Source organism: Neolamprologus multifasciatus, chromosome 4, assembly GCF_963576455.1.
Source record: "Neolamprologus multifasciatus chromosome 4, fNeoMul1.2, whole genome shotgun sequence".
Lineage (NCBI taxonomy): Eukaryota > Metazoa > Chordata > Actinopteri > Cichliformes > Cichlidae > Neolamprologus > Neolamprologus multifasciatus.
Window position 1 is genome coordinate 28,457,701 of NC_140442.1, and position 16,725 is coordinate 28,474,425.

Consider the following 16,725-nt stretch of genomic DNA (forward strand, 5'->3'; position numbering starts at 1 on the left):
CATAGGCATCAAATATTTGAACAGTGTAAAATAAAAGTTTGGTGCACACAGACCATTTATAGTTTATGGTCCCACACTGCTCGCTTGCGTCAGTTGACCAGCAGGTTTTAGTGCCTGTTGTTCTAGACTGGACAGGCTTTCTCAGTTGTAGCTCCTAAACTCTGGAACGGCGTCCCTCAACAGATCTGGTCACCTACCTGACAACAGCACCACCCCGCTGAAAACACAGCACCCCTGCTTGGCCTTTTCAGGTTAGGATTTGGTGCAAAACACAGATATATCCAAGACTTACCCAAGTGTATCTTTGAAAAAATATGTTTGTTTGTTTTTTTACAATGATTTTTCATTTTTACTATAATGCTTTAATGGCCTCTCAGGTCAACATTTGACTATGCTGAATACTTACAGCAGATTTTACAGTATCTTGATACTGAATTCCGTTAAAATGGAGCTTACATGATTCATTGTCCCCTCATTTGTTGAGCCTGAGTAAATACACTTTGGATGTAGAACATTAGTTTATCTGACAATTCTCTTGGAATTAAAAGTGCAATATATATTATAGCTGAAAATGTTGTGCAAGTAGAAACTTAAACTATCACAAAATGTAAACTGCATCTCAAAACTAAGTATTGGCTCTGATACATGCCCTACATATCCCCACATTCAAATAATAAAATCTAAACTGAAATGAGAAAACCATTCTGGAAACTCATTGAAACTTAAATGAATTAAAAAAAGGTTAAAACTTAATTTAAAAATTAGAATATACAAAACTAGAATAACCGAGTGGTAGAAAAAAGGTCTTTCTCACACACTCATTTCTTTTAAGATAATCTAGTAAAGGGAAGTTAGGGAATGGCAGTGGGCCAAACCGCTGTAAGTGAATTGTTCAGTGATTAAAATGTACTGTTTAAATTTACTCCATTACCAAACTGTTATGGGACAGGCAAATCTCCGAAAGCCCTTATATGGGGGCAAGGGAAGCCACGATTAAAATCATTTCCTTTAACTCTATACCCTCCTCCTGGTGGAAGGAGGCTCGCGCATGACAAGTAGGGGGAGCTCGTGCGCAGCTGGTGTCTCTCACCAACCAGAAAGAGAGCGAGAGAGAGAGGAGAGAGAGAGGCCGTCGGGTACAGAGTGGGGGTTACCACAGGACACTCGTGTACCGCTGCTGGACCTCAGCTACTAGCAACAAGCAGCGCTCCTGACTGACTCGGATTATCTCTCCAGCTTTCCTCACCTCTGGATATTCTGCTCTTTGCATATACAGCAGCAACTTCAAAGTCCCACACCGCTCACATTTGCAGAATTAATGTGTCGGCTCTGGGCTTTTTTTTTGCGTATTTTTGCTTTTAATGCGTGCACTCTCTGAACCGGAGCGAGCGAAGCACCAACCGACCGGACCGATTTACTTTAAGGCTTTGGTTACATTCATTGACAGCGTGCGTGGATTTAAGGACAGAGTGTACTGGCTGTGACATTACGGAGCACAATGTCGGTGAAAAAGACTTCACCTGGGTGGCTTCAGGGGCAAGTTGTATGACACGATATATTTAGCCGATTAGAAAATAGGAGCTGTGGATCAGCGGACGCAGGCGGCAGCCCACACTCACTATGAAGTAAAACATGACACACGACTGTGTGACGGTGCGAGAGGTGACTGGAGCGACAGTGTTTCTCTCCCATGGTTTTTAGTCTTTTCGTCTTTTCAGGGCTTCGAGGTAGCAGCGGCACTTGGGTTGTTAGCACTTGTAGCATTTGGACTGTAGCGATGTTTAATTTGTGAAGGAGACACAAAAGAATAAATGAATAACATCACAAAAGACTGCAAAGTTTGACTGTTAACTGCGTTTGTCCGAAGCCTGAAAGGTCACCGGGAATCCGCCTCCTCCTCCTCTGGCTCCTATCAGTCTGTTATGAAGATGTGAACTCTTCCTTCCCTCCGCTCCTCTTTCTCTCATCGCCGTCCAGGACGCTTTGATCTTCCCCCCTCCCTCTATTTACCACACAGAGACCACATCCCGACTCCCGCCTCTCGGAGATGTACGAAAGCGTGGATGTTGTGGGTTTAAGCCCAAGCCCCAGCAGCCCAAGCACGGGCTCTTTTCTAAGCATGGACTACTACCACAGACCCCCAGGGCTCGGGCCGGAGAAGGGACTCTTGTCCGTTGTAGGAGGACTCCAGCGCCCCTTTGGAGGGTCTCTGCTGACCGGCAGGCACTGGAGCGGATCCAGCCACTGTGAGTGAGACAAAGATTATTTGTCATGTTGGAGTTTTACACAGAGCGCTGCATCATCGGCCATAGATCTGTAGTAGTACTTAAATGAGTTAAAACAAGTACCAGGGGAGCGCAGGATAATCCAGCGCTCATGCTGGAGTATTCTTGTCAGCTGAAGGGAATGAGTACATCCGTTAGCTGAGGCCAGCTGGGACACATGCCAGCATCCTCTTCGAGCTGCCACGGTTTGTTTTTAGCCTGCTGAATGACAAGTGAGGACACAGCTACACCATTTAGCTGTTTTTAGCTAGTGTCCTTAATTAATAACGCGCTTTAAAGTCTTTACAGCTTTTGTGAGCTTTTGGTTACAGTAGCCACCTCTGTGTCAGGAGGGTTTGGACAACAATATAAAGACATATAAACTGGTCCCAGCTGTTTCACTTTGTCATCGCGTTTCCTCTTTTTCAATTGTAATTGACACATGCTGTGTGTCATCTTGGGCTTTAGCTAATTTTGATCAGTACATTTTCACCACTTTCAGACATTTCGTAAGCCAAACTTTGAGTTATGAATTAAGAATGCGTTTAATCTACCGATTAAAATTGTGGTTTGTCGCAAGTGTCCATATTATAAACTTACATTTCTCTAAAGTGTTCATATAATCGTACATTTATTTATTTAGTTACCAATGAACTATTGGACCCACACACCTGAAACTGAAACAAACGCAGGTTGTAAATAAAACTGGGATTAATGTTTCCGGTAACAACTAAGGCCCGTAGAGATCTTTTATTGGTATTATTTGTTCATTTTGGTTATATTGTTTTTTTTTTTTTTCCCTTTTCAGCCCAGGACAAAATCTTTGTTATTGAAGTTAAAAGTCTTTAGTGATTTAAAGTCTTTCAGCCCATTGTCACAAAATTGCTACATTGATCTGACACAACAGACAAACCATGGTAACTGACATCATTACGTGACTGATATTTGCGTTCATGGTGCCATCAGCCAGTTAACCTCGGTGTGTCTGAACTGTAAAGATATGAATGACTGATAAAGAATATTCCAGTTTATGATAATGACTATCCTCTGAGTTTGAGTATCATGATGACGGCGTCATTTTGGTGCATAATGGCAAAACCACACATGTATGAGATGTGAGTGTGCATGAATGTCTCTGTGTGTTAGCCCTGTGACAGACCAGCGACCTGTCCAGGGTGTACCCTGCCTCTCACCCTAAGCTATCAGTGTGTATGTATATATATATCTACATGTGTGTATATATATGTACACACACATACATAGTATGCATAAGAATTTTGCTTTAAAAAGTAATCGGGGGAGGTGATGGCGCACTGTTTGGCCTCAGTTGTGGAATAATCTTTGCTTCTTACCTTATAAGGTGCATAAATTTACCATCCAGACACTTTGATGCTTCGATGAGGTATGATATGTATGCAGAATATCAGTTTCAGCCATTATGTGCCCTGCTGACTGATCTCAGGGAATAAGATGTGATTTACAGTGGCCAGTATTCATCTGTTGTGTCACCTCTGTTTTGCACTGGTTATATGTTCAGTGATGTTTGATATTAATAGCGCTGCTGCTTTCACTTCCTCCTTGGTACAAAAAGGGGGACGAAAAACAAACTCAAACTGTAGAGACATCCGCTGTTGGCCAAATATTGACCGCAAATGGGTCAGGTAATTGAAACAGATTGGCAAGTAAATAGCAACAACAACTAGAAATAAAATCTCGGTATCTACTATCTACTAATGCAAATTGTTGATTTGAAACACTGTTATTTACCCAGAATTTCACAACTGGTGCATCCCAGTTGTGGGAGGGTTGTTAAAGCCCGCTAAAGGTCGGATTCACTCGGGATGGGCTGCGCATGTGTCACAGGACTAACACGAGAATATATTAATACATAACTTCATTGATATGATTCGACAGTGTCGCCCCACCCCACTGTGACATGGCTGAAGCACTAAGCCTGAGAGTCAGACTGTAACCCTGTGGTGATGCGGCAGTGATGTCACAGCTTGCACAACTGAGTAAAAGCAATAAAGAGGAAAAGTGCAAAGTGGACTCTGGTCAGCTGGTGAGAGGAGAGGGGGGGCATATAGGAACAAGAGAGGAGCGCTCGTAAATCCAGGCTGTAAAGATGGGGATGGTTGCCGTGTGTGTGTGTGTGTGTGTGTGTGTGTGTGTGTGTGTGTGTGTGTGTGTCTTTGCGTGACTGGAATGAAGAGTGTCAAACAAGTTCAAAGGCCAAAGGCTATACACAGACCCAGGCACACATATTCAGCAACAACACAGAAGCTGTGTGTGTGTGTTTGTGTGTGTGTGTGTCCCTCTTCTTGAATGTTTGTTGGGTGTGATCCAGAGCAATGACTCACTGACAATTGGGAAGTGACCTACATCTCTCCCTCCCTTTATTCCTGCTTCTATCTAACTCTTTCTTTCCTGTGTCAGCTGCCCAGTCATCATTTCTCTGCACTGGATGACCTCTCTTTCTGTCTGTTGGAGACAGTGATACACACACACACACACACACACACACACACACACACACACACACACACACACACACACACACACAGTCACATTCACAGTTTGTCTGGGAATGCAAGGGTATGCTGGCCAAGTTTAACTGAAGTGTGCAAAAAAAGAGAAAAGAAAAAAAAGAAGGTGTTTTTTGTATTCCTGTGTGTCGGTGTGTATCCTATCATACAAATGTTAAAGAGTAGTCATGGAAACCTACTTATTAATTGATTTGCTTGAGACACAGTCCTCTGCTATACAAAATCTTGGTGTACAGTTCACATCTTCATGTCCTGGTCTCATCACTGGATGCATGAGAAAGAATGAAATGTAAACCAGCCACAGGATTAATCAAACAAACACTTTGTTGTTGTTTCATATTTGTAACATGCTAATTATCGCTCATATCCACTGACTGTATATCAAAGATGGACATGGCTACTGATTTTGGACTCTGCATTTTTAAGCCTGAAGGTCAGTGCTTTAGAGCTGCGACTACAGTCGAGGCCAAAATGTTGGCGAAACTTTGACTTGTATAGTTTCCAAATGCCTTGCATTTGGAAACTATACAAGTTTAGTTTAGTTTTAGTTTAGTTTTAGTTTAAACTATACACTGCATTCATGCATTTCATGCCAAAAGATTGTCACTTGCTGAAATTTAGTCATTGCAAACTGTTGAGTAAGTTTTAAAAATGTAAACTAGATAAGCTTTCATTTAGTCATTTATTTCTATTTTTTGTTTTTCTGAGAAAATGTTAACTGCCAACAAGTTAAGTTTCTGTTGTGGCGATTAGGGCTGCCACGATTAGTCAACTAGTCACGATTACCTCGACTATCAGAATCGTCGACGACTGATTTAATAGTCGACGCGTCGTTTGAAGCTTTGTAAGATCACAAATGACGCAGGAATACGTAGTAGGATTTAAGAGTGTAATAACGGACTGAAACAGAAGATGGCAGCACTGCATGTACAAGGATGCCAGCTGCCGTTAAACCCCGAAGAAGAAGAAGCTGTCCCAGAATTCATAGCGCAGCCCAGCTCAGTTTCCAACAATGGCGGCAGCTAGTTAGTTTTAATATTACTTTTATTATTCTTTCTGGGTCACAAAATAAACGTTTAACATATTTTCAGGCGAGAATGTAGCTGTGTAAACCTCAAATATCTGCTCAGTTTATCAAGACACCACATATTTTCAAAAGTGCTCCGACGTTTTCAGAGACGTCTGTTACCCACTAGCTCGATAGTTAGCCGGGGGCGAGGCTCACTAGAGCCGTGAGAACACCGGACTCCCGGCTAATCATTTTCAAACCCACCACCGTCTTTCGCTACTCAGGTTAAACATGATATATAAGTCACTTAGATAACTTAAAAATGTTATTGTTTGGCTTTTTGTAGTATTTTATTTGTTCCTGAGTAAATCGGTTTGGCTGAGATTAAAGTTATAGTTTTTACACAGCTGAATAAACGTCAAGCAGACAACTGATTATCAGAAGTGTGAGATGCTCGAGAATATACTCCAGTGTCCTGTTATATTTTAGATAGCAAGGAGTTTATTAAACTTCACCGAAACAATCTGCAAATTTCATTAAAATTTAATAAACTATCATCTTGTCTTTATTTTTAGTTAGCACTTACCTTAAACACTTAAAGCTGTAAGCTAATGATAGTTATATAAGAGCAGATGCATGCTGGTGCAATAAGCTGTACGCTGTACATCCAGTGGATGATGATCTGATTAGTCGACTAATCACAAAAATAATCGGTGACTAGTCGACTATCAAAATAATCGTTTGTGGCAGCCCTAGTGGCGATCCACAGCTGGATCCTTGCAGAGGATCTCCTGAAGGACATAGTTGAGCTTGGACCGCACCTGGAGACAGAAGTCCTTGTTCCGCTCTGGAGAACTACTGCGAGCTGTGTCACTCTAACCTGGATCTGCAGAAAGAGGAGAACTGGTTGACGTGCTGCCACAGCTCATTGGAGCTGCAGTGCAAGACATTGGAGCAAGAGTTCATTCACAGAGCCAGCAGAGAAGAAGTTGTTAGTGCTGTTACGCCTGAAAGTAGTGCCTGTGCCAGCCTCCGTACATATTTCAGGATGTCAGTGGGACAGTTTGAGCTCTTGTTGGCAGAGTTGGGGCCACATTTGAGGAGCCACATAGATCATGTCAGAGATCCGATTGACCGGGATATGTTCAATACCGCTGAGCGTACCGCAAGCTACAAACGCACTTGTTGCTAAATGCAGTGTTCTGATTGGTCAGTCTGTCCTTTGATCTGTTATTTACATTAAAAAAAATAATAATAAATGCAGCATAAAATCAGCTTAACAAACTATGAAATATGAATCTTACGCATAAAATTCAACCGTAAGGCCTTTTATAGTTCAATGTGGCAAGTGTGTGTAATACAAGCTGTCCTTGTGGTTGCGTTATGTTATTAGGTCAGAGTGAGCACATCATTGTGTAGTCACTGCTTTTTGGCAATACTGGATTTACAGGATTGTTGATAGTTATGAAATAACTTGATTTTATCATTATTACACAATGTAATAAGCCAAACACGAACATCCTCATCCCATTCAATGCAGTACTTTCAGCTGCTGCCTTACAGCAGGTAGTTCTGCATGTTTGGTTGATGCCTTCCTGAAGCAGCCCCCGACGGGTTTGTCTCTCATTCAGGAATCAAACCAGGGAGCGTTCACTTGTTAGACAATCGTGTAAGCCAGCGGTCCCCAAGCTTTTTTGCACCACGGACCGGTCAGAAAATGCGAGACAATATTTTCACCGGCCTTTAAGGTGTGGCAGATAAATGCAACAAAATAAAATGACAGGACCAAGACAAAAACTGTTGTATTTTGTAAATATAATAATAAACGCAAATTCACTGTGTAATTGTGTAACTTTAACCTCCTCTCTGCCCCTTAACGCTCTCTGGTCACTATAGTAACACGTAAATATTTCTTTCAAAATAAAACACACAAGTTAATGCTAAAAACCCTGAAAACCATAAATTTCACCCCAAACCTCAAGTCTCGCGGCTCTGTACCAAACGACTCACAAACCGGTATCGGTCCGTGGCCCCGGGGGTTTGGGACCGCTGGTGTAAGCCACGTCACTGCTGATTTCAGCTGCAATGAGCTTTTCAGTACAGCTCATTATCATTGTGATATGGAACAAGATGATGGGGGGAATTTCATCCATATTGCTCGATTAGAGGTGAAACGAGCTAGTGTCTAACCAAGAAAATTCTTCTAACGTAATAAAGATGGTATGAAAGTCAAGGTTAAGAACTTCCTGGTTGTCGTCTCTCTGTGTTTCTGGTCTCTAAGCTGGCAGACCACACTCTCTATTCAGCAGAGGCTTGCTGGCACCATGCCATGACTGCCTGGGGCTCCCATTTAACAATATTTTACATCAGATTGGTTAAACGGCTCAGCCCAGCACTGGCTAACATTTCATGCTGCTGCTGCTGGTCGTGAGCTAAGCTGACCCCAGGACACAGTTTGGCTGAGCACACCAGACTCTGAAGGCTTTAACCATTTGTTGACCTGAGTAAACCTCAAGGCTCAAATTAATACGGGCTTTACTAGGTAGCTGCAGGTGTTAAACTAACTTTTGGATAAAGTTTTATTTCGTATGTGTGCACAGTGCAGCTAGAAAAGCATTTCATTGTGTGCCTCTGTACTGCATCGGGACAGTAAAGCTGGTTCAGGTTGGAAAAACTTAACCAGAGGATCCTGATAAGAAACAGAAGAGGTGATGACTAACTAAAGGGCTGATAAACTGAACACACAGCCCAGCTGGCCTCTCTCATCTTATTGAGACAAAAGCTCTTATCTCATGACCATAGACTTTAAAAGACGATCTTTTCTCTTCCTTAAAGGTACAACTTTAGTTTGTGCCTTTTTAAAGCAAACCAAATGTATACTGATACTCCACCCAAATCACTCCAGCTGAAACCACCGATCTATTTTTGCAGCAACCGTTAAAGGAAACTAAATAATCCTATTTATAGGAATCATTTCAAAAAGTAAAAGAGGAAAAAAATGTGTACTTTATAGCTTCTCAATGGAAAGATTTTTGTCTGTCTGTCATGATCACTTATGAAAGTATTTGTAATGTAGTGCCATGTGTGGTTACAGGGCCATAACCTCACTTCAGATTGTACTTGAGAGGCCACCTGATTCTATTTTGCAGGTCATTTGAACATTTATTATTTTTCACATTGGTTGAATAGATGGATACTAAAAAGTCAAAAAGTCACAAAACAAAACAATCAAATTTACACTGTATGTATATCAAAGTGCCATTTTAAGCCTTTATTCACATTTCTTATTAAATACATCATATTTAAAGTGTTTATGAAACACTGACGAAGGTCACACAGGCTGAAACGTTGTAACTGAATAAAATATTATGGTAAGCAGGACTGTCTGCCGAGGTGCTACTGTATATTTTCCTCTCTGCACCTGTCACTGACTCAGTTGTGCAGAGTTTCCTAAAAAGAAAGTATTTATAAAATGAAACGAGGCACTTGGTGACATATTGCATGCGAGATGTCAGATCAGATTGCCGTGTGCGGCTAACGCTGGCGGCAGCAGTCTTCATGTAGGTTAAAGTCCACATGCTGGTGCAGAATGTGGTCACTCTCTGGTCGAGTGGTTATTCTTCAGCTCTCTGTGACACGTACATTCTGCTGTTCGTTTTCTACATCAAAGCCGTGCAGGTTTGCTGGTTAGCACAGCTTACTTTGCACCCACAGCTCTGAGGGCGAGGGCAGCAGCTTTTCCACGTCTGGCCGTCCAAGTCACGCATATCCCCAAACAATGTGCCTGATAGGAAAAACTCATTTCACTTCTCTTTATAGAGGAACTTGAGAGTGTTTGATACAATCGGGTCTTTAGAAAGAGTTCTCGAGTTTTTGCACATGGGTGGCAAAATGACGCAGTGATTACCTCACTGCATGAAGGTACTGTGTCCAAGTTTCCTCTCAGCTTTTTTATAAGCCTCCTATAGTCACAGGCTTAAAAGGAGTGAAAAACTGTGATTAGTTGTAATTATTGGGATTATTCTTTGTAAAAATGAGCTAAAAATCCTTTGCGGTCAGTAAGTGTGTGAAGACAGTATCCATGGAGGTCACCAGATGCTGAAGTTTCCCTTCTTGAGAAACTTGGCCCAACATTTACGGCAGCTGTCTCCAGTTGTTGGTTCCAAAATTCCTAAAGTTTTGATTTCAGGAAATTAAAAGTCTTTAATATGTTTAATAAGTTTATTTTTTAAATTGAAATCCAAACCCCCAAAACACCATGACATAAAAAGATCTGTTTACTTAAATCTTTGTCTTATTGTTTGTTTGCTTTTTTGTAGAATTATTTCAAAGGAATAACTGTAGATGTGCTCAAAACTGATCAAAACACTAGCATCTGTTCCTAAATCAAGTTGTCTTTGGAGATGCCCTCTTACTCGCTTATACAGTAAAGACCTTTGCCCTCGTTTGGAGCCACAGCTCCAGCGCTGCAGTGTGTGTGTGTGTGTGTGTGTGTGTGTGTGTGGACACACTGCTGCCTGTGGCCGTCATGTCCGACACACTGAAGCAGAAGTGGAAAGCAATAGGAAGAGATTAACAAACACAAAGATGAAAACAGAAAAACAGGCACTTGGTAAGCAGAGGGGAGGGAACGCATGGCGAGGGGCGGGTCTGAGTGAGAAGTTTAAAAGAGGTCAGACGGTGCTTCAGGGAACGCATGGCTAGAGTGTCAGTGAGAAGAGACAAAGGCAAATAGAGGAAAGATGAAGTGAGGAGAAGATGGAGGAATGGTATGATTCGGCAGAGGAGGAGGATCTCTTCCTTCTCTCTGTGTAAACAGAAGCACAGCAGAGTGGAGGGGAGTTGAATCTCCTCCATAGAGGAATGTCTGGTATGGCTACTAAAGGGGGAGGGTGGACGTGTGTGTGTGTGTGTGTGTGTGTGTGTGTGTGTGTGTGTGTGTGCGAGAGAGAGAGAATGTGTTAGGTCAGAGGAGGCAAAGTGGGAGAGGGAGTAGGGTTTGTTAATCTGAAGGGCCGAGACCTCCAAAGTAAATCACCGTCGAAGTTTACCTTTGAACAAAACAAGGCGTCAGCTTTGACAGAGACTCAGGAGCAGAGCAGCACTTAGTGCTAACACACAGCAGCTCTGATCAGCAGGCTGATGTGATCCAGCTTTGTCGGGCCAAGTGTGTCCGGTGCTGGATGGTGTGATGGTTGAGCTGATTACTGTGAGTTTGCTCGGCTAACATCATCTCAGAAGTTCCCTTAAATATAAATTATAATAAATATTAGGGGTGCAACGATACACAAAATTCATGGTTCGGTTCAGTTCGATACTTTGGTGTCACGGTTTGATATTTTTTTCTATACAACAAAAATGTTCATGCCTTTTTAATTTGTCATTTATTAAAATTATATATATATTTTTTAACTCAAACGCACATTTTTTAAATTTAATGTTGCTGAAACAACAAAGTAATAAAAAAATTAATCTATCTGATCGAGAAATCACTCATCTTTGGAAAAGAGAGTTTATTACAGAGAAATGGCTCTTTCCAAAATAAAAGCTATACTATACGCTTCTTCTGGGCTATATTCTCAGCAGTTTGTACTGTTTTACTTTAGTCCATGACACGCTTACCTTCAGGGTCATACGTCACATGAAAACCAAAATAGTTCCAAACGCCAGATCTGAATGAGGGTGGGGGAGGTTCAGTTTGCCATGTTGCAACGACAGCTTAACTTCTGTCTGCTAGCTTGCCCTGCGCTCAGTGAATCTGCGTTCGACTACTCCGCCTAGGCTGCACTGTCGAGCGCAGATCCACTGAGCGCTCAACACAGACAGCATCGTCAGAAGGAAAGTTGATAAAATAAATAAAAAAATTTGTTCGATACATATGCGTACCGAACCGAAAGCACTGTATCGAACAGTTCAATATCGATACGAATATTGTTGCACCCCTAATAAATATCCATATTAGTTTGTTTTGTTTTTTGTTTTTTCTGTTATTTGTTTGCCCACACCAACCAGATACCCATGGCCTTTCACTATCTCACATTTAGGGGTGAGGAATGTACCTCAAAACGTTTTCTGTAATACCGATGCTGATATAGAAAAAGGAAAAACTACTGAACACATTTTCTTGGTGATTGCAGCAGCTGCTGTTGTGGCAGCAACAACAGCATTACAGTGCGAGACTACAGTGATAGCCAATAACTGAGGGAAGTTATCCCTGTAACTGTTCAGGGCATGCACAATGTCGTCGCATTGAAATGAAATATTATTTCGTACCTTTAAGCCCTCCTCTAACACTGCATCAGTAATTTCCATCCACAGGTAGAGTATGACTAGCGAGTACTCCAGTGATATCTCCTCCTCACTTGCTTTCATAGCCTGATTGTACTTGACGATGTATTTTTGAGTGTCCAAAAAGGAACCAGGTGAGGGATGAGTTACTATCCCAGTTGAGTAGTTTTTAGCCATGAGCTCTGGGGAATCCCCGAAAGAACGAGATGTTTCCTTCAAAGGGTGGCTGAGCTCTCCCTTAGAGATAGCGTGAGGAGCTCGGTCATTCGAGAGGAAGCTGGTTGAGTTGAATTAGGCGTCTGACTAGGATGCCTTTAGGACACCTTGTAGGCGAGGTGTTCCGAGCAAAACCTACTGGGAGGAGGTCCCGGATCAGACCCGGGACCTGCTGGAGGGAGCATATATGTTGGCCGGTTTGGGAACAACTCAGTGTGCTCCCAGCCCTGGATGAGCTGGAAGAGGTGACAAAGGAGAAGGAAGTTTGGGCTGCTGCCCTGTGATCTGAACCCAGACAAGGAACATTGGATGAAAAACACTGATGGATGATGGACGGGGTGGCTGTAGCTCAGGAGGTAGAGCAAGTCATCTGCAGATCAGAAGGTGGTTTGATTCCTGGCTCCCTCAGTCTCCATGCCAAATATCCTTGAGCAAGATAGTAACCCCCACTTGCTCTCTGATGCATACATCAGAGTATGTATGTTAGCTAAAGCACTGACAAAGCATAGAGTGCTTGTGTGTATGGGTGAATGAGGCATGTTGTATACAGCACTTTGAGTCCTCCAGGAGAGTAGAAAAGCACTATATAAGAATAAAAATCAGTCCAAAAAGGCCACATTGTCAATAATAAATACATGTGTGTCATAAACGAGTCCACTCAGTCACTTGAAGGTTAAAGAAAAGTCTCCTTTCAAACAGGCAGAGCTCCAGGATGACATAAATGAGGATTATTTGCTCTTTGTAAATTGTAGCCTGATTGCATGTAAATCTCTCTTGCAGCCATAGAGACCGAGAGCACGAGCTCAGGGGAGGACCTGCTTGTCCCCAGTCCTCCCTCACCTCCTCCACCACCTCGTATCTACAAACCCTGCTTTGTCTGCCAGGACAAATCATCAGGATACCATTATGGAGTCAGCGCCTGCGAAGGCTGCAAGGTAGGCAGCGAAACATAAGCACTTGAGTTTGGAAAACATGCACACTAAGCCACAGTGCTCCTTCTGGACCATAAAACTTCAGCTACAGTTTGAAAGCCGACTTAAAAGGGCAGCATGTAGAGCAAGAGACCTCGGAGTATTTGCAGAAAGTGTCAGCAAAGAGGTCACGACCTTTATGCCACCCGAGGATCTCTAAGCTTCTTGGCTTCATCTAATCCTGTAGAGACACACAAAGGATCTGTCTGTGCAATTAGTGTCTGCTTTGATATAGCTGTGTGTGTGCTTTGATGTGCTTGTGGTCAGACTCATGTTCTGTTAGACCTCCGCCCAGCAGCCCATCAGCTGAATGAGTCACTTCAGGATTACACTTGTTACAGTTGAAATAATTCTGCACTTTTCATTCCAGTTCCAGCTCCTGCACACGCTCACAGCGCTTTCTGTTACCCTTTTTCTCAACATCTGTTTCTCTCTGTCAGGGTTTCTTTCGGAGGAGCATCCAGAAGAACATGGTGTACACGTGCCACCGGGACAAAGTCTGTGTCATCAACAAAGTGACGAGGAACCGGTGTCAGTCATGTCGACTGCAGAAGTGCCTGGATGTGGGCATGTCTAAAGAGCGTGAGTACGGGCGCAGGTTGATTTTTGTGGGTGTGTGGAAGAAAGGGAGCTTCTTAAGCAGGCAAATGCTTTAAGTTGCTTAGAGGTCTTGTAGTTTTACTCTTTGGGGTGGCTGTGACTGATGAGGTAGAGTTGGTCAGCTACTAATCAGAAGGTCGGTGCTTCAATCCCTGCATTTCAGACTTATGTGAATATTAGATAGGAAGCACTTACACAGGGTACAGGGGAGGTTGTGTTTATGGGGAAAGACTTTTCCTGACTTCTGGGCCTCAGTGCTGTATTCTAACCTTGTTGTTTGTCTCCCTCTGGTGGTCGTTCCTAGTTAACACATGCTTTAGTGCTCCTGCATGTCTATGCTGGCTGCTTTTTCATATCATTTCATAATGCACAGCCTGTGAACCAAGAATCAAGTCAGTATGAATGTAGTAGATGTGATTATACTCATTTATTTCATGAAGAGGAAAACTTTCCCTTACCCTGGTCTGGAACAGATGCTGTTTGGCAGATTTTGCTTCCTGTTAAAAAAGAGAGTGGTATTAACTGTAAGCAGCAGTTTGAGACATGAACCCCCGTTTAGTGTTGAGTCAATCTGCAAATAAAAATAAACTTAATACTTTAGGACTTTTAGGGCTAATTCGTGAAACAGTCTCCAGGCTAGTTGTTTCCAGTCCATGTGCTAAGTGAAGTGGCTGCAGGCTTCAGTCTTATATTAAACGGGGAAGGATTTCAGATGTCCGATGTCTCACGGGTGATTGCAGATTCTTCATGGGGCTGAATGTTCTCAGTTAAATCCTCTCATCTTCATTTCCATTCCAAGTGGTGCGAAATGACCGAACAAAGAAGAAGAAGGAAGAGAAGAAGCAGCCCGACACAGAGCTCTACGTCCTGTCAGCAGACACGGAGCAGATGATCGAACGAGTTCGCCGGGCCCATCAGGATACATTCCCCTCCCTCTGTCAGCTGGGAAAATACACCACGGTACTCACACACACACACACACACAGACACACACAGACGAGCGTATGTGAGTTCAAAAACTGAAGGTCAAAAACTGATTTTTATTCAATCGGCCTTTGGTTTCTCTTCTATCCTGCAGAGCAACAGCTCGGAGCAGCGCGTGGCTCTGGATGTGAGTCTCTGGGACAAGTTCAGCGAACTGTCTACCAAATGCATTATTAAGACAGTGGAGTTTGCTAAGCAGCTCCCAGGCTTCACCACCCTAACCATCGCTGATCAGATCACGCTGCTCAAAGCCGCATGCCTCGACATACTGGTGAGGATTTCCTGCAAGCTGCAATAAACAATTTCTCACAAACAGACGTGGCGGATGGAAACCGAACGCCTCTGACACGTCGGCCTCCGTTATAACAAAGAGTTACTAAACAGATAATGAATCCTTTTCCTAGATTCTGAGGATCTGCACCCGCTACACTCCAGACCAGGACACCATGACCTTCTCCGACGGCCTCACCCTCAATCGTACTCAGATGCACAACGCCGGGTTCGGACCGCTCACAGACCTGGTGTTCGCCTTTGCTAACCAGCTGCTCCCGCTGGAAATGGACGATGCAGAAACGGGGTTACTCAGTGCCATCTGCCTGCTCTGTGGAGGTACTGCACTGTGTGTCGCAGCAGTATGAGTGAAAGGAAAGACAAAGGAGACATACTGACACTGAAGCGATGCTTTGTCTTTGTTATTTGTTTTTCACAGATCGTCAGGATCTGGAGGAATCAGAGAAGGTGGATATTCTTCAGGAGCCGATGCTCGAAGCTTTGAAGGTTAGACACAAGTTATTACTCGACTTCCATTCTTGAGCATAAACTTTGCTGTACAAAACTAACGTGTGCAGTTGAACAGATGTGCGTATCTGTGTCTCTGTGCTCTAAGCACAGTACGTCTTTACTGAAGGCACAAAGCTTTAAAAGGAGTTATCTTAATAAAGTGACATTTGGCGCTCATGTTCATGTTAATCAGGACACACGCCACTTCACGCGGCAGTGTGACTCACTGATGCGCACTGATGGAGGAGGAGGAGGGAGAGAGTGTGTTCAGCTGACAGGATAGAGATTAGTAGCTGCCCACGTTAATGACATCTAACATCAGGTGGCTTCCTCCTGCTTGTGTTGGAACGTGTGTTGAACTAGTTTTAGTGGAGAACAATGATTGGTCATGAAGAGCAAGAGAGGAATCCTGGATTTTACTTGTTGTAGTCAAGTAATCAGTTACTTCAATGCTACTGTATAACCCTAAATAACATTCTTTCCATTTATTTAAATACTTATTCCATCGATGGATGAATATTTTACTCCATGAAGACTTGTCCGTAGTGTAAACTGCTCTTTGCATTTCTTGTGTTTGGAGAGTTTTAAGCGTACATCAGTGTTCATTAGAAAACAGTTGATGGTTAACTGCTGATGCACATTCTTAAACACTAATCTCAGGAGTGCTCTGACCGGCATCATTCAAGCAGCTCCTGTTTGAATATCAAAGAAAATGTTGAGATGCTGCTTATATTCAATTCAATTCAATACAATTCAATTTTATTTATATAGCGACAAATCACTACAAAAGTCGCCTCAAGGCGCTTCATAGATACAGAGAAAAACCCAACAATCATATGACCCCCTATGAGCAAGCACTTTGGCAACAGTGGGAAGGAAAAACTCCCTTTTAACAGGAAGAAACCTCCAGCAGAACCAGGCTCAGGGAGGGGCGGGGCCATCTGCTGCGACCGGTTGGGGTGAAAGAAGGAAGACAGGATAAAGACATGCTGTGGAAGAGAGACAGAGGTTAATAACAGATATGATTCAATGCAGAGAGGTCTGTTAACACATAGTGAGTGAGGAAG

The 16,725-nt window shown here is 42.9% G+C and overlaps 1 protein-coding gene and 1 long non-coding RNA gene across 3 annotated transcripts in view; both read left to right on the forward strand.

The window, feature by feature from the left end:
• The first annotated feature begins 1,104 nt into the window (after nucleotides 1–1,104).
• Nucleotides 1,105–16,725, forward strand: part of LOC146520742 (retinoic acid receptor alpha-B-like) — a 38,121-nt gene continuing 22,500 nt past the window's right edge. The window contains exons 1-7 of one of the 2 annotated variants that reach the window (XM_085156836.1): nucleotides 1,105–2,246; nucleotides 13,104–13,258; nucleotides 13,735–13,876; nucleotides 14,694–14,854; nucleotides 14,973–15,149; nucleotides 15,283–15,487; nucleotides 15,588–15,655. In XM_085156836.1, the coding sequence (XP_085012962.1) occupies nucleotides 2,048–2,246; nucleotides 13,104–13,258; nucleotides 13,735–13,876; nucleotides 14,694–14,854; nucleotides 14,973–15,149; nucleotides 15,283–15,487; nucleotides 15,588–15,655 (1,107 nt within the window). In that variant the 5' untranslated portion in view covers nucleotides 1,105–2,047. The remainder of the gene's footprint in view (nucleotides 2,247–13,103; nucleotides 13,259–13,734; nucleotides 13,877–14,693; nucleotides 14,855–14,972; nucleotides 15,150–15,282; nucleotides 15,488–15,587; nucleotides 15,656–16,725) is intronic. The other variant, XM_085156837.1, reaches the window with a different exon arrangement.
• On the forward strand, nucleotides 15,662–16,626 carry LOC146520743 (uncharacterized). Its single transcript, XR_014873693.1, has 2 exons — nucleotides 15,662–15,923; nucleotides 16,239–16,626. It is a non-coding gene; the product is annotated as an uncharacterized LOC146520743 (long non-coding RNA).